Consider the following 24,925-nt stretch of genomic DNA (forward strand, 5'->3'; position numbering starts at 1 on the left):
TAGCTTCTTCAGTGCTTTTATTAAAAAATGGCTACTGCTCAACACTTAAGGTATTCTAAGTTATACAGCTCTGTTCCCAGATCTGTTTTGCTCGTCTGCATTTGATTACTAAAGCTTTGTAATATAAAAGCATTCCCCCAAATTAGAATAGCTAACACCCTCACATTGTTCTCAGTCTGTCCTTGTCGCTATCTAGAAATCCTTGCTAGAACAGCACATTTGGGAAAAATTTTGTTTGGGTGGGGAATTTACTGAGAAACCGAATCAAAAGAAAAATCTCCTCGTGGAACTAATTTACTTGTGCGTTTTTAAAAGGGAAACTGAGTATTTGTACCACTCAAACTGCTGCTGTTACTCCCAGCTCTAGCTGCGGTAGCACTAGCATTTAATCCCTCTAGTAGCAGAGGGACAAGAGGAGAAAGTCCTGGGACGTGAAGAACTCTGATTTCTGAAGGCGTGTCTGTGAGTTGTCCTTAGTATCTCTGATTCTACTGAAGGGTTTAAAGTTTAGGTTACTCTGAAACTCCAGAGTATTCAATTTAAATACACAGAAAACAACTGCTAACAGCTCATTTTTATTATACAAACTGGCAGGCATAGGGAAAAGCAACCTAAGACACTAGTGCTGGGTGCATGTCTTGACACAAAGCTTTAAGGGCTAGACACTGTGTATTTCTGACTTGGTACGGTGCCACTTTGAGTGATGCAAATACACAGAGATAGCATTGATGAACCTGTGATCTGAAGTTTCACAGTACAGTTCTGAATATGAAGTGCCAAAGCAGTGTGTTGCTTAGGACTGTATCAGAGTAAATAAAATTAGCAATTAAAGTTCCTGAAAAGACAGGGAGACGTTAAAGCAATTCCAAGAAGCATTTTTTCCTTTTAAGCTTTGCTCAGTTTATTCTAAATAGATGAAGTAGTTGAAATACACGTGACAGGTTCAAGCCTGCGAAGAGTCAGGGACTTCTTATGTGGTAGGTACCATGAACAGGACAATAGCTTAGTCATGTTTTCCTGCTGAAATACAGATGAGAAGTTAAGAAAGTTTACCTAATGTACTATTAGTTAAAAATAATCCCTATAAACCACTTTCCAGACATGTTGATTAGAATACAGGGTTGTTTATTTTTTAACTTGTAACTAAGCTTCAAGCTCGTTACAAAATAATTTAACATTCCATACTTACCTAAAAATTAAATAACCTAGAGCCCTTGTGCATAAAAAGACCTATAAACCTGCATAGAGACTGAGGTTTGCTAAGCACCAAGTTACAGGTGAACAAGACGCACTCAAGTATTTGCAAGAAGATTTCTTTATACAAGATGTTACGACTCTTTGGGATTATTGGGGATTTGTATTTCCTGTTGTATTTTTGTTTCTTCTAGACTGCTCTCGTCAGTGCTTTCACTGCTTTCAGTGGCTTCATCTGGATTGCTCATGCTGTCCTCCTCAGAGTCTTCCTTGCTTTGTGCTAGACTGGAAACATTTTTCAGGATTATAAAGGCAAAATAACTTACAGTAAGAAAAACAAGTATTGAAATTAAATTTCATTACCCCGAGGAATTGACTGGCCTGTTGGGATTAGAAAATTCTTTTTCTAAGTCAATGTCAAATGGATCTGGAAAAAAGAAGGAAAAACTGCAGAAGATGAAAAAAGCATTTTTTTAATGGTCTACCTTCAGTTTCATAGATTACTGGCAGGGAGGGGAAGGGACAGAAAGTCTGGTTCACATTTCTCATAAGTTTATCATAGTCGTTTGATGAGAAACCAGGGGAGGTACGGGAATAACCCAAGTCCTGCCTGTCCATTCTAGGCTTTTCACTCTTCCCTCACCCCCTGGAAGGGGTTCAGTAGCTCTTTAGAGGCAGTCAGATTGTATGAGTAGGTTTCTAAGGCTTTGGGTAAGAAAACATAGATGGTCTCAAAATGATTAAATTCTAAAAGGGCTATCTCGTTAGCTGATGTCCACTGAGAAGTGAATTACAGCTGTCCAGGTTTAGCTCTTGCTGAGTAAGGGTGGGGCTGGGCTTACTTTGGCTGAGGTAACTGGGAAGAACTGTCAAACCTCAGAAAAGTCAAACAAGGCATGATAGTCTAGGTTCTGCAGTTCAACCAGGAAATACATAGGATTGTAGGTGGAAGTGTGCTTTAATTGGCAGAGTTGTGTTGCCCCTTAAGAGCTGTCTTCAGTTTAATCTAACTAGTTAGGCTTCCACCAAGCAAGAGGATGGTTTAATTCAGCATCATGGCAAAGAAATCAAAGTTAAGAGCAACTAAAGGCTGTTGACTATCTTCTTACAGCCCTGGCCTATTGGACAGGGCTTAATCACTGGGAAAGGAAAACGCTAATTAGGATAATTTCTTTACATACGTTCTTGATTATTTGCCTTTCTTTGTGCTGTCTTGCATGAGACAAAGCACTCACCTGTGAATACGGCCTGAAATACTGGGATTCCAATAAATTACAGGAAGAGTTTGGGAATAAATTACTTGTACTTACTATAAATGATTTTAATTATATGTCTGATTTTAAACATCTTGATTGGGGACTATATAAATAAGTCTATTAAAGGTCCTTCGTAGGTTTATGTATAACTAACTTGCTGTCTGACTGTATGTGTATCTTTCTCTCATAGTTCCTTCTCAATTACTAGTCTTTTTACTCATACTCTCCTTTTAACATCTGTATATAAAACAAGGAAGCATCATACTTTCTTTTTGCTCCTACTTCTTCCAATTTGGTTAGTTGAATAAGGGTAACTGCTTCACAGTTCAGCTGTGAATACACTATACATTAAATTGCTTTCGTTGAAAAAAATGGGCGAAGAGCCACACTTAGCACAGTATAAAGACAACACATATCAACAAAGCATTTATCTTCCACCTTCTGATATTTTCATGAGATTTAGGTTAAAGACTGTAAAGAAACTGCTTAGAAAAAGGGCAGGTGTAGTATTTCTGTGTTTTTCTCTTACCTACTTCTTCATCTTTTTTTTCTTGGACACTGGCTAAAAAGTCCTTCTCAATGCTTACAATGTCGTCCCGGCAATGACAAGCTGCATATTTTTCCAAGAGATTTTTGTTCAGGTCAATAAATGCCTTACCCCATTTAAATTTCCTTAGAAGAATGGTGGCTAGATCTGGGAATCCTAAAACAGAAAATAAATTATCAGTTATCTTCTTTAGTGTGAGATTTCACTTGGCTTACACGTTTCCAGTTCAGTACATGCCTACGTATCAATATAATAGGGAGATGTTTGCCAGTGTTTCTTTCACTGATTGGAGATTAAAACTTTTGGAAAAACTACAAATATTTTCAAATTTCAGTTTAACTTGAATCATGGAACTGAATCCAAGAGTAGTTCATAGCCTTTTAGTGAGTGTTACATATTTTGTACAGGTAATGAATGATTCGAGCTCTGGGTCCCACAGCCCTTCAGTACATATTGTACCAATTGTACATACAGTGTTTTCAGAAGATAAGAGTTGTCTGCAGTATGGTAGAGCATTTCTCTTATCAAAGTTCAGTGATGAGTCTGCAAAACATGGGGGGGGGGGGGGGCAGGCAATTTCTTTTGTTTTTACCCGGACCTCGCCCTATTAACAGCCAGCTGCTACCTGTCACTAAGGCAAAGGTGCCTAAGGATTCATCTTCTGTCTTTCTTTAAAGTTTTTCTGATGTTACGCACCATCCCGACAAAATGAGGCTTATCAGTTTGTGTCCTGTTTAGTAGCTGACATGAATACTCCACAGATACCTCAGTGTCACCGATACAAGCACTTGGAAGAAAGCTAGACAATCTAATCCCAAACTCAAGAAAGTGATGACCCGTGTGACAGCATTACAGTTTCTTTTGTCGCAGACCATCTCTTCTGATTTATTAAGGACGTAAGAATTGCTAGCAATGTACTTCACATCAGACAAACTGAGCCTACCGACAATGCAAAATGCTGCAGCAAAAGCTTCCACACAGGACAGCTTGCACGGCCGACCATAGTTTACAGGATTTGCAGCAACCAAGTAAGGCAGCAACCGTAGATGGCCCCCTCTCATTCTCTTAAAGGGAGTTTCTTCTAATTTGGCCCAGGAGCAATCTATGACTGCAATTCCACTCTGAGCAATGACACGCCTGAAAAAAAGAAACGCCACTGTATTTGAAAAATTGTCACCATTACACTGATGAAGTGAGAATTCAAATTGCTGCTTTATATTGGCAACAAACTTGCATATGACCCCTGCTTTGTCAATCAAAACCCATGTGCCTTACAATAACCTAAAACAGAGATGCAATGAGAAAGAATAGTAGCACGGTTTTCCTCCAAACGTGCAAACGGCAAAAAAAGGTTTATCCATATGTTTCAAAATGAAATGTGAATACTTCTAGGTTTAAAAATGCTACAGAGGAGTGTGATTAATAGTAATGTTCACATCTTAAACTAACACCAAAGTTCAGATTTAGGTTCTCTGCTAGCCTTTAAAGACAAATCTTTTCTCTGAGTAAGTACACCTTTATAAAAGTTCTGCAGGCGCATTTGAAGGAAATTCTCATTTCCCCAAAAAGGTTTTCTGGTTAACATTGCATTCTCTAACCGAGGACCTTAAATATGGAACCATAAAAGATACAGTAGCTACAGGCCCGTGCTCTGAAGTAATTAACCTACAAGATGATTTTTCATTGAGATCTACAAATGCTTTTCTCATCTGATACAAGCTGTGTAAAAATGTTAAGCTGATTTGATAAAACGGCTCTATTTCTCATGTTCATGCATGGGTGTAATATAATAAGAAGGTCAATTTTATTCCGTATCAGTTTCGTCCGTGAATCAGGGCTTAAAATGCTCTCCCTAATACAGCGTCAGGACGATATTTGAACCAAGTGCTCTCCCTCACAGTCTGCGCCTCCCCACCCCACCTTCGGCCCGGGTTTGCCAACAGGCACCGGAGCCCCCCACCTGTCAGCGGGAGAGACATACTCCGTGGCCAGCGGGCTGAGGATGACGCCCGGGAATCTCTGGCGGAGGCGCAGGGTTCGCAGCAACCCTTTCCGAGCTAGTTTTCTCCCGGTGCATTTCTTGGGATCGCAGTGTCCGAGCTCCCACATGGCAAGGGGGCAGGGGAACTTGGCCTCCCGAGCGCCCCCATCCGCGGCCCTCTCGCCCTCCAGGCAAGCTGAAAACAGCAAGTGTACATCAGTGCCCAGCGCCGACGCGGCAGAGCCGGCGGGACGTGCCTGCCCTTGTCCGCGTCCCGCGGCGCCTCACGCACCTCTCAGCGCGGCCTCCGCTTCCACCGCGAAAGTCTCGAGACTGCGAGCCCCGCGCCGGCTCCCGCGCCGGCGGTGCTCCATGGCCGCGCCCGGCGGAGACACCACCCCGCTGCGCGCGCACTTCCGCTTCCCGCGGAACCGGCGATGGCGGCCCAGCTGCTACTGGCGGCGCTGAGCGCGGCGCTGGGTGAGTGTGGGGGCCGCGGGGCGAGCGGGCGCGCTGGCGGCTTGGTCCATCCGCCGCGGCCAAACTGCTCTCTCCTCGCAGGTCTCTTCGCCTCGGCGGGGAAGATGAAGATCGTGGAGGAGCCGAATACGTTCGGGTACGTGGCCGCCCGCTCGCCGTGTCCCGCGCTCCACCCGCACTCGGCGGGTTCGGGTCTGTCTGCCGTTGTGCCCGCTCCAGCCCATTTCTTCCTCCGGACATGGGGCGCCGGGCCGGGGCGCTGGTGCAGACCCCGCTGATGGCCCGCGCGCAGCGGCCATCGGTATTGGGACGCACAGGTAGGGGAGGATGTATGCGCGGCCAGATGCGTAACTCACCCTTAAACGTTTAACTTTCCTTCTTTTGAAAGGTTGAATAACCCATTCTTGCCTCAAACAAATAGGCTGCAGCCAAAGATGTCCCCATCTGCAGTATCAGGTATATGCAACCGTTTTGGGGCGGGGGGGTTGGTACGGTTTTTATCATTTAGCAACAGTTGTTTGCAATGCAAATAGTCTACTTCGACTTTACGCACACAAAACCTAATTTTGCATGTGATTTTAGAAGCATCACGGAAAATAAGCACGGGCAAATGTGTTTTATTGTGCTCTGAAGAGTTAAAACCTAGATTGACTTCATTGGTGGTTCCAGGTCCCGGTGCTGTTTATACTGGTTTTGTGACAGTACTATCCATATGTTTTATTCTGTGTTTTTTCAGCCTGACACAGATCCTTTTGACCCACAGTAAACACTCCTTTCTTCTTGACACAATCCTTGATGTCATTGAGATTATCATAAAAGTCATCCCATCATCTGGTAGTACTTAATACCCAAATATGGTTTTTAAAAAAAGTCCTAAGAGTAGTCTTGGAACCAGTCAGAGGGCCTCAGTTTCACACACAGCCTAGGTGTTGCAACATAAATACACCACTTAAGCAAAATGAACAGGAATGTAAAAAATTCTAGGCCATCTGTAGAGGAGAGCAGATAAGCCCTGAAGGCAGACTGAGCAAAAGGGAGTAACTCTTGTCTCTCTGCTAACCTTAGGCACAGACTTAAACCTTGTTCAGATTCAAGAAAGTCATTTTGGTATGGCGACATTTAATGTGATTATGCTTAATGTTTTTTGTCATGTTTTATAAACTTAAATTCTGCATGTACTGCCTGTGAAAAGTGAAATAGTTAGAAATGGGATTAGTAATAGAATGCTGAATGGGAAGATGCCAAACATAGCAGGAAGAAAGGACAACACACCAGAAATCCTTCTTTCTTTGTTGTGGGATTGTACATGTAGCCAAAAATTGGGGTTGTATATGGAACACAAATCTAGGGCATGGAACCCTGCCTTGCACAATTATTTCTTTAGCATGGAAACCATACTTGCTCTTTTCTTCTACAAAACAATTGGGGTAATAGTTCTGTTAATTTCTCTTCTAGAGCATCTGCCCTGGAAAGGGAGGCACGAGTTTAATGCATTCGTCATGGACATTCATGTTTGCTTTTTTTCATCTGCAGGGAGAGCATCCTAATTGCTAGGGCACAGATTTCATGTAGCAGAGGAGCAAACCCTTTGGCCAAGCCTATCTCTAGAATGAAATGCAAGATCATACAGTCAGGAAAACACTTGGGAAAGAGAACCTGCCTGTATCCCAGTGGTTAAGGCATTCTGGAGGGCATGATTCTGGTGGTCTGACCTTTGTTTGTAGGATTGCTTGTCTAGATATTTGGAAAAAGTACCCGTGCAGTCCTGACAGGGGGAGTTAGAGCCCAGGATGGGGTTTTATTTTATATGCTTTGTAATCTCTTTTCTTCTTTCCTCGTAAGTATTTAGTAATTCCAAGGAAAATTTCCTTATACAAGAGATACTGAAATACTCCTCTAGCATGTACTTCAGAACTTTTGATGCTCTTCTTAATGACAAGTTACCTGTCTTGATTCCTTTGACAACAAGCCTTGTAGTCAATACTACAAGAGTAGAATTGCCGCTGCTGACCTGTCTGACAGCAAAAGGTTTATCTTGTTGAGTACTACCTGGATCAGACCACGAAGGCAAATGGTGAAAAAGAATATTCAGTTTGAGAATCTCAGTGAAACTGAAATATGCAGTGCTGTCAACATTTTGAACAAATGGGCTTTACTAGTATAAACTTGCAGAGTTTGAATGACTTTGGAGACAGACAGCTGCCAAGCAAGAGTTTCAGTGATTTAAATGTTAGACTTTGGCATGATCTGCACTGATGATTCCTTTTATGGACCTGGCCTCCAAATGTTTATTTTCACACAGGTTTCTTATTTTTTTTTTAAAAAGAGGTTTATCTATTTCACTGGATAGTGAGAATGAAAAATGTCAAAGGTCATGATGCAAACCGGTATAGTACTAGTGAGAACTTAACAGTAATTCATATGAAAGATAAAAAATTCCTATGTACAGCAGAAAACTAAATTTGTCACATACTCCTCGCACTTTTGTCACCGCAGAAGCTTGCTTAAATTTAACCAAAACATTATTTTTCCTTTATGTCATGTTGTGATGTTTTTAGGCCCTGGACATCTCTTTAGGCTTGCTGGCAAGTGTTTCAGTTTCATGGAATCCACGTGAGTAATGGATTTGGATATTTCCTTCTATATACTTACTAGGAATTAACTGGTTTTGTATTCCAGTCTGAAACGTCTCTTATTTTCTTTTTCCTTTCTCTCATTTTAAGGTACAAGTATGAGTTTTGTCCTTTCCATAATGTCACCCAGCATGAGCAGACTTTTCGTTGGAATGCCTATAGTGGGATTTTAGGGTGAGGCATTTAGACCTTTTACGTTTTAGCTATGTTGTTAGCAGGCCACTTCATAGATTGTAAAAAAGGAGGCAGTTTTAAAATTAAGATTCTTCTATTGGTCACCTTAGGTCATGGTAGTTCCCAAGGTATTATGCATACAAGCACCCTGTCTTGAAAAATTCAGATTTTTTTTTGTTGTTGATAAATACTAACCCAGTATTTTAGCTGGAGACTGATTAATAACCAATGCCAACTGCAAGTGTGGTATGTTCATGTGAGAAATTCAATAATGTCTAACTACAGCTTATATTAGCACAGATTGCATGTCCATTAACTATTTGCAGTTTGACTTGAATACAAAAATTACAAAATGAAAAAAGTGCTTTATGCCTAATGGTTGTTAAACATTATAAGAAGTTATAGAACACTCAGTGTAGACCCAAAAAAAAAGTATCCCTAAGTATTTAAAGACCCTGGATCATAATACCACTGGATCATAATACCTAAAATAAATCTAAGTATAAACCAGAGCATTGCTTTTCTAAATATTTTGCATATAGTTGTCTCTTTTCTTTCCTATGTGCAAAATGGTAAGCCGGTATGTGAGAAAACTGGTACATCACCATGCTGAGGGTATCATTTCCTTTAGGACTAGCAGAAGTAGACTAGTTTTTGTAGGTGCTCTCACCAGCTCTAAAAATCCTGCAAACAAACTGAGTTGCACAGGGTACTTAGCCTCACGGAATTTGTGGTGGGATTGATGTATAAACTGTATTTTACTGGACTTAAACACAGATTTCTAAGTGCAAATGGTTTCCAAACTGAAATTTGATCCAAAGCTCTGCTCTCAAAAAGTGCTATTGACGTGCCCTATATAGCAACCTGGGTAACAAACTACACTGCTTCGAAGGCTGTAGGAAATGGAAATACTCAGACAACAAAAATGAAGTATTTACACTTAAATTGAACATGGTATGAGGGCGTTCTTGATTTTCTTCCTGAGGGTTCATCCTTTTCTTTCCAGTAACTTAAAACAAAATAATGTCCTCTTTTTACAGAATCTGGCATGAATGGGAAATTGACAACAACACGTTTGTTGGAATGTGGATGAGGGAAGGAGACTCCTGTGAAACTAAGAGCAGACAGACAAAGGTATAGTAACTTTGACTATGCTAATTCAGACAGCATGACTCTACACACACTTGTGAGACTACAAACTGAAACATTCCTACCCTGAAGAAGTCATCATTTAAGCTGTGATAGAAAACATAAAGACAAATTCCTGCAGGAACTACATGAATGAATGGAAGAGGAAAGCTAGAATCGGGATAAAATTTTGAAGACATTTACTTATGTTTTCTCACTTGTTACTTACCACTCTTTTTTTCCTTGATAGAAATACGGTACAGTGCTTTGCATTTTGTGTCAGGCAAAATAAAGAAAAAGAGCTCTTTGTTGAATTTAAGATGCCAGCCTATTAAGAACATGCAGGAAAAAGGAGGGAAAGGAATTAGGCAGTTAACAACAGCATGCTGAGAAGCTGAAGTATGGTGTTAGAACAAGCACTAGGAGCATTTCAAGAATGATTTGAGGTGATGGAGTGTGTCCAGAGAAGGGCAGTGGAGCTGTGGAAGGGTCTGGAGCACAAGCCTGATGAGTAGCACCTCTCAACCAGCATCCCCAGATCTTTTTCCACCAGGCAGCTTTCCAGCTATTCTCGCCCAAGCCTGGAGCAGTGCACGGGGTTGTCATGACCCAAGTGCGGTAGCAGCACTTTGCCTTGTTGAATCTCTTGTGATTAGCTGCCAACTTGGCTGCCATATCCTGGCCAAGGTGAAAATGTTATACTCCAATGGAGGTGCCTGGTTAACATCTTTATTTCCCATAGAAGCTGAAGAAAGAATTAATATTTTTGTATGACCTTCGATATTGTGATTGCAATCTTTCACTGGCATTTTGTTTTGAAGACAGAAAATATTGGTGCTGCAAATCTGAAGATGAAAACATTTCTCTGCAGTCTGGATGTGTCTTGTATTCTTCAATTAGCACATTGGTCAGAAATAAAATTTAAGAAAATTGTGCTTACGTTAGATGAGATTCTAAAGGGTGTCCTATTCACCCTCCTTTTTACTCTCATTCTTGCTGGAAATATGGTGCTTAGAAGTCCAAGGAACAATGGTAGGGGGGGAGAATCATTTCCCATTAGAGAAAACAATTTTCACATTTGGTAAGATAAATGGACGGTGTGCTTCCTACAATGCTTTTTCTGTCGGGGAAAAAAAAAGGCACTGGAAGCTTTGACATGACAGTATTTGCAGAAATGCATCTACTAGCATGGGAACACAGCAAACTGATCATCAGTGCTGGTTTTGTTTCATGTAGACCTTTTGTGCTCATCTCTGTTTTTACTGATGTTTAGGTTCATCTTGTTTGTGGAAAGAGCAATAAATTGGCTTACGTGTCTGAGCCAAGTACTTGCGTTTACTCTCTGACATTTGAGACTCCTCTCGTGTGCCATCCCCACTCACTTTTAGGTAAGATTTAGAGAATATTTTGTGGAGCAGCTGGCATATTACAGTATCCTCAGAGCGTACATTTTTAGGTTGAGTTTGTACCTTAATATAAATTTGTATTAAATGTTAACATATAATATGAAGTGTATTTTAAATCCCAGTCATTATAACACATAGGTATTTCTCGAATAAACTGTCATTGCTAGCTAGTGTAGACCCACGGAATTTTTTTTTCTTGGACTGTAGGAATAAGCCCTGTGGTAGCTGTTATTTTACTTACATTACAAAAAAGCTCAGTTAGAATTACACTGAGCAAAGGAATATGAGGCCTTGTATTTGGAAATAAGAAAAATTTCTGGTCATTCTCCAGAAACTTTAAACGTGTGAAGCGCAATTGAAGCGTAAGCCCAGTTCTTGAAAGCAGTAGAGACTTTGTACTGTATAGAAACGTTGAGTTCTTAAAACAAATATGCTTGCATGATACTAGAGGAGGAATTAACTAATGCAGGACAGTGCTCTTGGTTTTTTACATGGTTTGACTTCCGTTTTTCAGTTTATCCAACTCTGACTGAAGCACTGCAAAGGAAGTGGGATGAAGCAGAGCAGCTTCTGTATGATGAACTAATAACTGACCAGGTTTATTAATTTTTTCCAACTCTATTTGGTAAAAAAAACAATTACTGTCAAATAGCCAAACCTGGCTTCTGTAGTTTCTCCTTTCGGAGTAGATGCATTTATTCTGTGGTTGGCAAATAGTAATTTTCGTGTTCTGTAACTACTATATGAACTGGTAATGAAGCTTGAGGACTTGGAATGGCCAGTGAAAATTACAAGCAGAGATGAGAGTTGAATAGATTGATCGATCACCTTTTGGAAACTTTCTTTTTTAGGGTTACAGAAAAATACTGAAAGAGATTTTTGAGGAAGCAGGACTTCTGAAAGCAACAGAAGAAAATGAAGCTGAAAAACAGAGTAAGAAAATAACTCTGGAATTTGAAACAGTGGAGACATGCAGTAAGGTATAGAGCACAATATTTACAGTGTGGAATTAAATTGCCACCTTTTCACTGTATGACAGTATCAGTGGGAGAGCATTATGTAAACGCCCTTGGTATTGAGCTGAATCTGTTCATGGGGTTATCTTTTCTGGTTTCAATATGTAACAGCCTGCATACAGTGTGATTTGGTATCTTTATTCTAGCCCCTAAGTCAAAAACAAACCAGGAAAAATGAATGCCCAGTAAGAAAATGGGGGTTATGAAGGAATTAGCGTATGCACTTGAGTTATGAACACCTCGTAGGTACTCCTTCTGGGGAATACCAGTCTGGAGACAGGAAGGAAGTACTACTGAAGATATATGTGTAACCGACCTCGAGAAAGTTGACGCTTCTCTCTGTGGATAATTACCCAGACTTGCGTAAGAATGCACTGGCTGTTGCACAACCAAAAGGCAGAATGGCTGTATTCATTTCTGAATTACTCTTGTGTATGTGAACAGTTCTTCTGCAACAGAATTGGAATGGGGAAAATAGAGGTAGAAGGTGTACTCAGCCTAGAAGAGTGCAACCCGAACATCAGAAAAAGAGCATGGAAAGGAATTCATTCATTATAATACAGAGAAGCAGTTGCTGTTGTCTTTTTATTTGAAAAATGTAGCAAAGACAAAACACCATGTAGTAATTCATGAATATAACCAGTTAAAACCATGGTTAAGCTGAATATACTTTAATATAAAGATCACCATTTTGATCTGATAGGAGCTGGAACAGTCGTGATTTTTTTTCATTCATTAACAATACAGTATTTAATAATTTGTACTTCTTTTTCTGGCTCCATCATAGCTTAATTGACATAAATTGGCTGTTTTGGTAACCACAGAATCTTAAACACTTATTATTTTGCTCTATCTTTATTCACATAAACACCAAAGCACAACAAAAAATTTGGCTTCTCTGAGATTTCAGGTATGTGGTTTGAGTCTCAAAAGAACTAGGCAATCCCTGTCTCTGTCAGTTAACAGAAACTGCTGAGAGCAAAAACGTGAAGTTACTAGGTCAAGAGTTGAGGAGGTCACAAATTTCCAGACTGCAGCATTATGATAATAAGAAAACAAGGGTAGTCCTGAAGCAAACTTAAGATTTTGTTCTATGATAAAATGCTAGTTACAGAGCAGATTTGAAATAGTTACAAAAAGCATTGATAATTTTTACTCTTGGGCTTGAAAAAAGCTGGCTCCTCTTTTGGCAACACAGATGTATCTTTTTCTAAAATTTGCACTGTTCTCTTTAGTTTAACATCTTTAAAGCCAAAAGGCGTAACAGCTGTGCACAGAGGCATTTTTTTCTTAAAAGCCCCCAATTTAGGTATGTATTTGAAAAGTCGGAGAACTATTGTAAATGTATTTTCTTTCTTAGGAATACAAGCAACTTTCTGAAGAAATAAAAAAACTAAAAGTTTTATTACATCAGCATGGTATTGCATACAAAGGAAATTCTGGTGAGTTTTTTTTGGTAGTATACTTTTCCATGATTGTCTGCTCAGAATGTGAATACCCCAATGCTGTTTTCAGTTACAGCAACAATTAAATAATCTGGTATATATGGAGGTAAAATTCGGTAGACAAAGTTTTTAATAAGTACTTAGGTTTGATTCCTGTGCACACGGACTTACTTTGTCCTCAAAAAATCTGTTGATGTCTTGAAATTCTAGCTTTATAGAAAAATTTTGACTGCTGTTGTAACTGAAGTTTGTCTCCAGTCCTTAAGGTGCCAATTTAAAAGGAAATCACTATTACATGATTGATAGCACTAGTGTGTCTTTGAAGTGACTCCACTTTCTGTATATTAACCACAAGGCCTAATTTCTTTCATAACACTTGAAGTTTTCTCTAGATCTGTTTGGATTGTTTTTTTCCTTTTTTGAAGTCGCCTGTTTCTTTCTTCCCTCTCTTTGATTTCCGTTAGGTGAGTACCATATCACATGCAGTTTTTAGAAGGAAAGACTGGTGCTGGCTTTGAAGGAGCACGGCTTATCTGGATTAAGTCCAGACAAGTTGTTTTTTGATTTTTTTGGAGGGGTTTGTAGTTTGGTTTTTGAGTGGTTTTCTGATTGTTTGTTTGTTTTCCCTCATTCCTTCCAGACCATCATGCTCTTTATTACATGAACTATTTGTCAAGGGAGAATTGAATTTCCGGAAATATACATACATACATGAATACAGATCTATTTTCTTTTACAGATTTTATGCTCAGCATTGGCACTTCAACAAAACGAAGAACCTTTGAGCTAATTAAGTTAGCTTAAAATTAGTGACATACTTAGTTTTTTTCTTTTTGCTTTGGGAAACTCTTTTCTAGGAAAAAACTCATAAAAATTTTGTGTAGCACGTTATCTGCACATTATTAACTATGTAATTTGCACAGTATTTCTGCCTGTTTGGTAGTTCTTTCATTATTGCAGTAGTTCTTTTAATTATTGCAGATTAGCACTAAATAATCAAAAGCAGAATTCACTTTACTCTAGATGACTTATTTCAAAATTATTTAGTGAATTCTGTGACAAAAATGTTTTGGTGTTTAAAAGCAAAAATAACTGATGTCTTATTTAAAAACAAAATTTTTCAGCTGGAAATACCAGTGTTGAGTACGTAAGTCACCAACCGGCAACTGCAGTGGCATCGGTTCTTAGTAGGTCAAAGGATGACAAGCACCTGCATGGCGATACAGGAATTTGGAATTACACTGTATGAAGAAACTTGGGTGGTACAGACTGTAAATTAAACTGAAAGTGTATTATGCCAGAAATGGGGATTTATCTTCTTGTGAGTCTTCTTGGCTTTTTGAATTTCTGCCCTAAAGCAAACAGAATGTAGTAGAGGGAAGGCATACCATTATGAGACTAGTTGGCTAGTTTCTGAGAACATTTGTAACACTTCTTTGCGAAGACCAGTATTTGGCACAAATTTACAGATTCTGTGTGTCTAGTCCCAGCTTTTGCTATTTTTATTGATCAAGTGTGGTAACAGTTGGAGTAAACACAAACCAGCTCAAGACCAGTGCTGCAAGTTGTAAGAAAGGTACTAAATACAATATTAAGGACATATTATTTCATCTGTATGCTAAAAAGTTTTCTGGGCACACTTTAGCAGAAAAAGAAACGTTTTCTGCCACAGCAGGGCAGAACACGCCACTCCACCCACTCGTGTTCAAAGGTTAATGTCGTATTTGGCTGTCGGGTTAAATGAAAGTTGGTCAGGATCTGACAGAAAGGTGCGATGAAACCGCTGACTTGTAAAAGCACAGCTGTGTGAAGGGAATACCTGGCAAGTCTCTGTACGTAATGCGGAATAAAATGGACTCTTCCAACACAAGCTATGGAAACGTCACTGTAGCAGTCGGTGAACGCCATCTGCGGTCACTCTGCCGCCTCCTGTAGTGAGCTTCGCAACCCCCCTAGTCCAGGGTCCTCTCGGCCTTGCCCTCGCCACAGCAGCCGCGACCCAGCCCCCGGGGGCCCTGGCATTTCCGTTTCCGCTCCCGGAAGGCGCGGGATGATCTGGGCGCTGGGCCGCTGGCGGTGAGGAGAGGAGACGGGCGGGGCCGGGCCAGGGCTGCTAGCGGTGAGGACGGGGGCTGCGGCGGGGGCCGGACCGTGACCGATGGCGGTGAGGAGGGGGGCTGGGACGCTACGTGCGCCTTCTGCGCCGCTCACGCGTGTCTTTGCAGGGCGCGGCGAGCTCCGCTTCTGCCCGGGCCCGGCCGGGGGCTGGCACGACGGCGGGACCCCGAGGGTGCGGTGGGCGCGCATCCGGAGCGCGGGGGGCCCATTCCCTTCTCCGGCAGCAAGGCCAGTCCGCGGTTTTGGAGCGTTAGCCGGTCGATGGGGAGCCACCACGAGAGGCCATTGGTGAAGGTGCTGCCTCTTTGTGTCCTGGGCACGGGGCTGTTGCTATGGGGTGTGTTCGGACACAAAACGGAGGTCGACGAGCGACTGGAAGCAGTTCTCTCCGGCCAGATCGCGGACTCAGATACGGCCCAAGAAAGCAATGCTCCCCTGCAGCTGCAGAAGGAGAACTGAGGACGGGAGTGCGGCTGTAGTGAAGGAGCTGCCAGAAGTTTGCTTGCATTCATCTGGTTAAAAGCTGTACTGACACTTTAATAGAAGAAACCTCTTCCTAGTTTTTCGGCAGCCTTATCATGCAAGCTTGATTTCTTCATGCTGCTTTTTGTGCTGGTCTTGCTGTAGTAATTTACACTGGTAGGAAAAGGCATAGTTTCTGGATTGCGCAGGTAGGGATGAACAGGATGTATTGCAAATCAGCTTGAATTGGAAGATAAGTTTTATACAACGCACCATTTTTCTATGGATCATTTTTCTTAGCGGATCGTTGTATTAAAAAATACCAAATGTGAATGTCTGTGAAATTCCTGCTTAAGGTGATTTTCATTTGACCTTTTGGTAGTTACAGAGTATGTTCAGTTTATATTGAAGACAGCTCTAAATGAATGATCATTGATATGCGATTGTATTCTGAATTTTTTCTTTTTGTAATTCTGCTCGTTAATGTAGAAACTACCTTCAAGGGTGCATGCTTTCTGGACTAGAACTTCTAAGCATGGTTGATTTTAGGTGATCTTTACTGGCAGGAGAGTATTTTGCACAGAATGGAAATGATTGGCTTGCATTATGTTGGGGAGGTTTCATTGAATAATACGCTATCTAGGTTTTTTGTGCAGATTCATAGATATTCAAACTTGCACCCTCCAGAGACTTTTCTTGGAGAGGAGGAGTGTAAAATACTATCATGACTTAGTTCCCTTCAAAATTAGAAGGTTGGGTTTTTTTTTAAGTTTTCAACTATAAAAATGGAAAATCGGGTTTGTGCCATTAAAATCCTTAATTAAAACCCTAAAACCAACAAAGATTATAGCAGCTCTTAAGAAAGGCTGAAGCTTTGGAGAAAAGGGGTTTGTGTAATACCAGTGATTAGTCTAAACAACATGCACTACTGTGGCTTTTGATTTTGCTGTAGAGTCCCTTAACCACATGATGCCTAGTATATGAGTACACTTGATTTGGTACTGTCACAAGGTTTAATCTTGGTATTCAATTTTACTACAGTAGAATGGTGCGAGTGAGGTGCGTGGGGGCATCCTGGGGAATGACTGAAAGAGTGATCCTGGATTTTTTTTTTTCCCCATACATTGAAGCTCAGGTGTAATGCTTTTTGCTCCTGACTAGCTTTCTTGCTCCCTATTCTATGAAAACAACTCAACAATGAGCTGCTTTGTTTAAGGAAATACATCATGTGTGCCTTGTTTTCGGGTGATGATTAATAAAGTATCTCTACCCGTTAAACTGTTCTCATAGTCTCTTGCTCTTAAGGTGTTTGCAACATTTTATTGTCAGCTAAGGCTCCCTCCAGCAGCTCCTCGTGCTCGCTCTACAACACTTCTGAGGTGCCAGAGCCGCGGTGGCGGAGGTACCCCGACCGCAGGGGAGCTCGGACCTGAGGACTCAGGGGGCGGGGCGGGTCCGTGTCTGCGCTCTGCGTTCCCGGGGAAGGCGATGTTAACCAGCAGTTGCTAAGTGGATGCTTCCTGCAAATATCTGAAATCGTTGTGGTGTTTGTGTGCAGGTTTCAGCTGGAGTTGCCCTGGCATTGCCTCCCAGAGGGGCAGGATTGCTCCCCAGGAAGTTCTCCAGCCAGAAGTCCCTCTGGATCCGGATTATTTTTTTAAAAGAAGTTTAGTGTGTCTTGGCTTTTTCTTTTTTTCTCCTGCCCTTTCTGGTTACTCTTTGTCTCTCCATGTTCTTATTTTACAGATGAACCCATCCCCAGCCTGGCCAGAGCCGCAGCCTCCTTCATGTGCTGCTGCCTCACTCGCTGCTGCTGTGCTGGCTCAGGAATGTGATCAAAGCCTGGCTAAGCAGGAATTGTTCCAGGCCTGCTCTGTTTAATTGCTGCCGCTGCGAGCAAAGCTGCCCCTGCTCCTTGAGGGGAGCACTCGCTGCAGCCCAGCAGGAAGAGAGCCCAGGAGAAGCTGCGCCCTTTGCAGGAGAAGCGCTGGGAGCAGAGGGGAGAACGGGAAAAGGGAGTGAGAGCAGCAGGGCGGGCGGGAGAGAATGTCAGCTCCCAGCAGCTCTCGGTGAGTGCTGGATGGACTCCATGCTGGGCAGGTGGGAGATGTGGGTCATATTCACGTTCCCAGGAACTGCTGAAATGATAAGTCACAGCAACCTCGCACGTCTGTGTGTAGAACCAGCTCTAATGCTGGCTGGCAGCCACTTGTGAGCTGGGAAATGAACATCAGGAGGCTGGGAACAAGTCCCAGAAATTGGTTAAAATGGGATGGACTTTTGCCAAGCATCTGAAAATTGCTTTTGTTTTGCTTTAGGAATTCAAAACTGAAGCAATTCTCAAGGTGTTTCTTGCAGCTGCTGTTGGCTGAACAGATTGGCACCTGATTTACCTGTAAGGTCCTGGCTTGTTCACTGCCTCTCACAGCTTGTATGGTAGCTGGAATCCCAGTGGTGCAGGGATGCACTGGAATTCCTGAGTTAATGTTAAGTCTTGCCAGATGATCTTTACGAGGTTAAATTCCAGTGAATCTGTACCAAAAAACTGGAAGCCCTGAAGCACAAGAAGCTGTGCTGCAAGACCTGATGGCCTCAGTGTGCTCCTGGCTGTACCTGCTCAGGTGTTCCCCTGCTGTGCTGTCTGTCAGAGCCATGGGGATGGGCAGATCCAAAGAGCTGGAGTTAAACCCCACAGAGGCATTTTGGAGCAGGCGGGTGGGACCAAGGCAGAGCTGCTCAGGGACTGCAGGTAGAAACTGAAGTCCTCACAGGGAGAGCTGTGTAATCATCACAATCCTCTGCTTTTCCTATGACAGAACTTGTTCTTGGTCATTCCTGCAGTTTGCAGGGAGTAAAAATGCCCTTGGGGATTCCCTACTGGGACCAGCGATCCATATTTTGAGGGGAGTCCTTGAAACAGACCTGTGAGAAATGAGGATGCTGCAGCCAGAACAATGGGAATGGAGAGTCTGTCACTGTTATCCCCAGAGAACAGTGAATCACAACATAGGTCCAGGTTAAAAGATATGGCCAAAGCAGAGTTAAGACCTCATTTAATGAATTCCTCCTCTTTTATAGTGTAGTTCACAATAAAGAAATTACATGATTGGCTTATTCACTCACCACCTCTCAAGGTGATAGACCGAGCAGTAAGACACCCATTTCCAAATATTATTCTCACAAGACTGAAAACAATTCTAGTGTTCTGACAACAATAGCAGGTGTAGAAATAGTTTACATTCTTACAAACTGTTACCCGTCCAGTTCTCATGAGAACAAAAGCTCTCACAGAGAAGCTGTGAGAAGCTGGATTTCTCTGTTTCTCAGCTAAAGGATGAGAAAGGAAAAACTTCACAAACTACAGAGCTGGAAAATTTCTCTGCTCCTGCCTTTTAGCATCCACAGAGAGTCCATAGTGAATGTTGTCTGGTGAGTCTCTCAGTATCTGTGATCTAATGCTGTGCTGTCACCAAGTGACCTCATTCTGATTTAAACGGTCCCAGTGTGCTGAAAGTACACACTGAAGTACAAAATGCCTGTGGGAAGGTTCATGCTCCCAAGGGATTGGTCTAGGGATGTGCAGCTTCTGAACTGCACAAATAATTCAGATTGCCACAGCTGCCTGCTGGGCCATGGTTCTGGGCCAGGAGTATCAGGAAGGCGGCATCTTTGCTGCCAGCTCAACAGTTATTTTCCTTGGAGCTATCAAGACCAAAAGGGGGTGATCATGCCCCAATTGCAAACCACAGAGCATGATCAGTGCTGTAACTGTGTATTTTTTTTCCTGCTCTCTGCAACTCTCTCAAGGATGCCCTGAAGTGCTCTGGCTCATGGCAATATAATCTGTGTGTAACAGCTTCCCGTGCCTGTCTGTGCAGCTGGGTCAGTCACAGGCTGTCCCATAGAATCCCTGAGGCTGGAAAACCCTTTGAGACCATCAGGTCCAACTGCTGCCCCAGCACTGCCAGGGCCACTCCTTACCCCTGTCCCCAACTGTCACATCAAGAGCCACCCACTGACAAAAATTGGGGTGAGGGCTGCAGGCACAGACAGCGCCATTGCTCACTGGCAGGGGGTCTGGGGGTTCCCAGAGGGTGTCCAAAACCCTTGGCCTTCCTAGGCAGGATGGCTGGTGTGGAGAACACAAGGTGCAGGTGGGAGCATCCCAAAGCCAGACTCAGGATCATTTCCCTGAAGTTCAAGGAACCCATGCTCAGAGCACCTTTAACTCCACTGTGCTTGGGACCTTCTTGTAGGTGTAGGTTTTTATGCACTTGGAAACAGATCTTGGGATCTGCCAGTGAATTCAGTGAATTGTCCCAGCCAGAGGCCTTTTGGCTGACCTAAAAAGTAGATTTTGAACCCTCAAGCCACAGGGTTTGTAGTGTTTTTCAACAGCAGAGCAAGACTCAATGGGTTATCCTGTTCAGCTGACCCCACGAGGGCCAGGTCAGCTGGGACAGCCCTTGCTGTCATGCGTTTTCCTCCCTCAGAGAAAGAGAAACCACTTGGCTTTACTCTGCAGGGTTCACTGAGGCTGTGAATTGTAATCCAGAGCATCTTCAGGCTCCCAGTGCTTGGGGCTGTGGTCTTTGGTGTGCAGAACACACCCCAATCTGTCTAACTCGGGTTTGGATGCACATTTCCAGTTACTCGGACTGGGAAGAGGCCAAGAGGGTTGTGGGAGGGGCTTTCTCCCGGGCCTGAACACCCTCAAGGCAGGGACAATTTTAAAATGTTTGTTGTCTTTTGTTTCCCAGCCCAGGGCTAAGTTGGTGTTCCCTGAATTGGATGTGCAGTTAGGGCATCCAAAGGATCGTGGCAAGCACAGCACTGAAAACATCAGGATGAAACAGTTCTCAAGAAACTCAACTTTCTAAAATATTTATCAAGATAAAACCATACAGGAATAACCTTGAAAGAAAAGCCCCTGTCAAGAAAAGCAGCAGGAGAACAGCTGTGAACAGAAACACTAAGGAATTGCTGCTGGCTCTCAGTCCTGGCATCCTGTTTTTTTCAGGCAGGTTTTGTACTGAATTGAAAGGCAGTTTTCTTGCCTCTGCGAGGCACCTGCATCCTACCTGCGGAAGGAGAAAGTGTAGAGTGGTAAGTGGGAGGAAGGACCATTTTTAGATCTACCCTTGGATTCCAGTTCCTCATGGAGGGTCTGTGCTGCCTGAAGTACAAAGTAAATCCTGGAGTACCTGTTTGTTCACCTGCTGAGCTTGGAAGAGACACACTGGACATGAAATTCCAGGGAAGCTGCACTTGCAATAGTGTCTGGAGCAAGAAGCAGTGGAAGCTGTTTGCTGTCTGCTTGTTCCCCACCTTCACCTCAGTTTCCTGGGGCCCCAGGTAATCATACATCACCTTTGCTTTTTCCAAAGTCTTTGCTGAAGTGTTTCTAAATGCAGCAGTGAGATTTTCCATAGCTGGAATTTATTTCTGTTTTGGGAAGTCTGTCTCATTGTACAGTCTGTGATTTAACAGTTCCCGCGAGAGGATAATCACTGTCAAAGAAGGCAGATGAAGCCGAGAGCCTGGACTACGATGCCACAGGCCCCTGCCAAGCACAGGTTACAAAATAGCAACCCCCCAGGTTACCAAAATACTAAACTAAAAGCCCATGTTACAAAATACAAAAAAAACCAGCCCACAAAAATACCAAAAAAACAGCCTACAAAAATACAAAAAAAAAAAAAAAAAATCAGATTCCAAAATACCAGAATAACCTAGTTCCAAAATAATAGAAAACCAAGTTAAAAAATATCAGAAAACTAGGTTTCAAAATCCCAGAAAACCAAGTTTTGAAATACCAAAGTTATCCAGTTCCAAAATACCAAGTCCAGAAATACCAAAGTAATTTGGTTCCAAAACAGTAGAATACCAAGTCCCAAATGACCAAAGTAATCCAGTTCTGCAATACCAGAAAACCAAGTTTCAGAATAGCAAAGTAACCTACTTTCAAAATACCAGAATACCAAGTTCCAAACTACCAAAATAATTCCCTTTCAAAATACCAGAATATTAAGTTCCAAAATATCAACATGTCCCCATTTCAAAATATCAAATTCCAAAATACCAATTTTCAGATGCCCTATATGGGCAGGATTCCCAAACGCAAAAGAATGCATTATTGTCAAAATGGGATCTGTGCTATCAAAATGGATATTTTCTGTTCTGAAAAGCTTTCGCCCAATGACCATCAATACTTGTATTTATTTTGATCATTTAGCCAGATGTAATAAGAATTTTACTTTAAAAGCCAACACTTGTAGCAGTTTTCTGCTTAGTTCTTGTCTGTGAGAACCAGCATCTGGGCAGGAGAGCTGCGGTCAGGAGCAAAGGATGGAGTAATCTGCTCTCTGGATGGACAGGGAAAGAGTGAGTAGCAGGCAAAGGGAGTATTTATAAACTATATCAATATTTCATGGAAATTCGGGGTAGACCAGCAATGGGGAGCTCGGGTTCTGTCGGGGCCTGTCAGGATTAGCCATAAAAAACCCGGCCAAACCCTCATCCCCTCAAGGGATGTGTCAAACACTTCCACAGAAACACAATTCAGTAATGATTGCAGAGGAAAAATTACCTGTAATCACTTATGATCTGAGGGAAATTTCCTCGGTAATTACAAAGCTAGGACATAGGGAATTTTGGAGGCAGAATCCCAATTTTGGCCACGGGCACCTGGATGAGAAGGCAGGTTCTTTTCCACAGAAAGGAAAGCCCAGCACCCCGGTGTTTCAGGGACAGACACCAGGCCACGTATGGGAGGGAACAACCAGCAGGACCTTTCTCCACCTCACCCCCCCCCCCCCCCCCCCCCCCCCCGCTCCAAGGCACAGCAGGTCCAGGCATGACCTGCTGCTTTCAGAGGGTTGCCTGGGCACACCTGCACAGGGAGCTACTAGTTCAGAGGGGCTGATGGTATCCCGAGTGTCCCTCCAGGAATGACAGTTGGAGCATCCTAGCAGGAGCTAGGGAGCAGCCAGATGCACCTGGGCACCTGAGCATGCCAGGCAGCATGTGGGGTGCCACGGGGAAACTTTCAACTTTCCCCTTTTATCTTGTCAGTCCCTCGCCTGAGCCCCCAGAAAAGAGAGGTATTATTAGGAGAAAAGGGGCTTAAATTGAGGGAAAAACCATAATTTTTCCATAATAGTCTCTATCAAAATTGAGGGGGAATCCCCTTCCCCTGCAATTTTAATAGTATCATTTGAAGGAAACCCCACCCCTTCTATGCTATTAGGGGTATCAATTGACAGCAAATCCCCATTTTCCATTATTTTCTAGTTTAAATGGAAAGGGAAAACCTTGACTGTACTATTTTATGGGTTTGAATTAAGGGTAGCTCCTGCATTTTCATCATCCAAATGTGTAAATGGAAGCGGAAGCCCAGTTGTCCCCCCTTTTTAAGGGTTTGAGCTGAGGGAAAAATTACTCTTTCTGTATCATTTGAGAGATTTAAAGTGAGGAAACCCCCTCTTTTCCAAATATTTTAGGGGATTAAATTAAAGGGGAGAAGCCATTTATTTGCCATCATATTAGCTTAAGTGGAGGTAAACACCCCATTTCCTCATTTTAGGGGTTCAGTTAAAGGAAGTGCTCCCTTTTTCAGCATTTTTAAGGGTTTAAATTTGCACTTCAGGGCACTTCTACCCATGCCCCAGTACCAAATATCTCATATGGGAGCAAGCCCAGCACATATGTAACCTTAACAGCACCCAGGAGTCAATTAGTTTTCTTATTTTTATTTAAAATGTATCTAGCCCTAATTAGAGGTCCCAATTCGAGCTTCACCATTCATATAATTACTATTCTTCTCCACCCTACTTAGTCGCATGTGAAGTACTACTTACTAATCACTAAGGAACAGCTGTGCAAATTAACAGCTAGTTATCCCACTTAGCTATCTACGATGCCAAAATACAAAGTCTTATTTCTTACCTGGTTTCTGCCCTTTTGCTTGATGTAGCTGTAGTAAAAAAGAAGGTATCATCAATTCCCTGAAGAGCTCTTTTTTCTCTCTCTCCAGCCCTTTACTCATTTTGAACTTAAATCAGAGGAGCCAAGCAGCTACAGCTCCTTTGACAGCTTTTATACCTTGTGGTAATTACCTCCTCCCTTTTCTGGGGCATGATGGGAATGAGAGGCGGACCCGGCCAGGGGTATATTAACCCCAGCCTTTGCCAAAGGGATTCATTTCCTCCCTGGGATTGACTGGGTGGGAGATCTGCTCTCATTTTAATGAAGAGGGCTTTTCAGCTTTTATCAGGTGGGTTTTTTTTTTCCCCCAGTAGATGCTTTTAGCCTCTAAAGCAACAGAGGTTTTGAAGACATCATGAAGAAGATAGTGTTGAACACAGGGAGTATTTAGGCTCATAATTTTGGCTTGAGTGTTCAGGGGTGGTAAGGTGCTTTTCTAATTTCAGTTTTTCTTCTTGTTTTTTTTTTTTTTCTTTAGGAGCATTGTAACTTCCAGGTTGTATTGAGTATGAAGCTTCAAATTTTTTTAGCGCATTCATTGTGTCATAAAAGGGACCTTGCCCATATCAAAGATGATATCCAAAATTGTGGCTTCTGATAGGTAAGTTATGGATTGCAGCTGGGAGAGTGTGAGCAGGGTAGCTGGCTTAGGAAGTGCCAAAAGGGGTTTTGAAGGCCATAGGGTGGGAAAAGGTGTCTATTTGGGGCTACCTAAGGCTTTTTCCCAAGCACAGCAGATACATTTATACATCTTAAAGCACACAAATGCATCCACTGCACTTACAGAAATACCATATAACTTTGCCCCTTGCTGTCTCACGTGTCTATTGAAGTAATGGCCACAGCTTTTGATTCTGGGTGAAGCCAGAGACCTGAGGACCTGGATGTGCTTAGGAGGTGGTGAGTAGCCAAATTGTGGGCATTTGGCCTATATGCCACTAGATTTGTGCATTGATCTTGATTTTTTTTTTTTATTGTAGCTGACTAAGAGGCTAACCCGGCTATTATGGGGCCTTCTGAGACGACTGAGGAGGACTCATTTCGCATCCAATGTGGATTCATATTGCCGGTCATCCGAAAGATAAGTCAGGGGCTATGA

The 24,925-nt window shown here is 42.5% G+C and overlaps 3 protein-coding genes across 3 annotated transcripts; 2 read left to right on the plus strand and 1 right to left on the minus strand.

The window, feature by feature from the left end:
- Positions 1-1,328: 1,328 nt before the first annotated feature.
- Positions 1,329-4,976, minus strand: TSR3 (TSR3 ribosome maturation factor). Its single transcript, XM_069030318.1, has 5 exons — positions 4,918-4,976; positions 3,941-4,134; positions 2,980-3,153; positions 1,558-1,621; positions 1,329-1,479 (listed from the first exon to the last, which is right to left on the minus strand). Exons 1-5 carry the CDS (start codon positions 4,974-4,976, stop codon positions 1,329-1,331), a joined length of 642 nt encoding a protein of 213 aa, XP_068886419.1.
- On the plus strand, positions 4,963-14,564 carry GNPTG (N-acetylglucosamine-1-phosphate transferase subunit gamma). Its single transcript, XM_069030378.1, is given in 12 exon segments — positions 4,963-5,222; positions 5,225-5,458; positions 5,540-5,594; positions 5,847-5,914; positions 8,017-8,071; positions 8,182-8,265; positions 9,306-9,399; positions 10,667-10,781; positions 11,314-11,396; positions 11,651-11,779; positions 13,176-13,257; positions 14,385-14,564. Coding segments are annotated over 12 exon segments (1,347 nt in total). The 5' UTR covers positions 4,963-4,999; the 3' UTR covers positions 14,510-14,564.
- Positions 14,565-14,650: 86 nt separating this feature from the next.
- On the plus strand, positions 14,651-17,118 carry UQCC4 (ubiquinol-cytochrome c reductase complex assembly factor 4). The gene is made up of 2 exons (XM_069030379.1): positions 14,651-15,336; positions 15,486-17,118. Exons 1-2 carry the CDS (start codon positions 15,311-15,313, stop codon positions 15,835-15,837), a joined length of 378 nt encoding a protein of 125 aa, XP_068886480.1. The 5' UTR covers positions 14,651-15,310; the 3' UTR covers positions 15,838-17,118.
- The last annotated feature ends 7,807 nt before the right edge of the window (positions 17,119-24,925 follow it).

Source organism: Aphelocoma coerulescens, chromosome 14, assembly GCF_041296385.1.
Source record: "Aphelocoma coerulescens isolate FSJ_1873_10779 chromosome 14, UR_Acoe_1.0, whole genome shotgun sequence".
NCBI classification, from domain to species: Eukaryota; Metazoa; Chordata; class Aves; order Passeriformes; family Corvidae; genus Aphelocoma; species Aphelocoma coerulescens.

What these genes read in the sequence shown, in the direction of transcription:
- TSR3 (XM_069030318.1), bottom strand. Translation starts at nt 4,976, where the DNA reads ATGTCTCTCCCGCTGACAGGTGGGGGGCTCCGGTGCCTGTTGGCAAAC. An exon ending in TTGGCAAACCCGGGCCGAAG is followed by an intron (nt 4,135 to 4,917) that starts GTGGGGTGGGGA and finishes TCTTTTTTTCAG; the next exon opens with GCGTGTCATTGCTCAGAGTG. An exon ending in AAAAAAAGATGAAGAAGTAG is followed by an intron (nt 1,622 to 2,979) that starts GTAAGAGAAAAA and finishes TCTTTTTTCCAG; the next exon opens with ATCCATTTGACATTGACTTA.
- UQCC4 (XM_069030379.1), top strand. Translation starts at nt 15,311, where the DNA reads ATGATCTGGGCGCTGGGCCGCTGGCG. An exon ending in TGGGCGCTGGGCCGCTGGCG is followed by an intron (nt 15,337 to 15,485) that starts GTGAGGAGAGGA and finishes GTGTCTTTGCAG; the next exon opens with GGCGCGGCGAGCTCCGCTTC.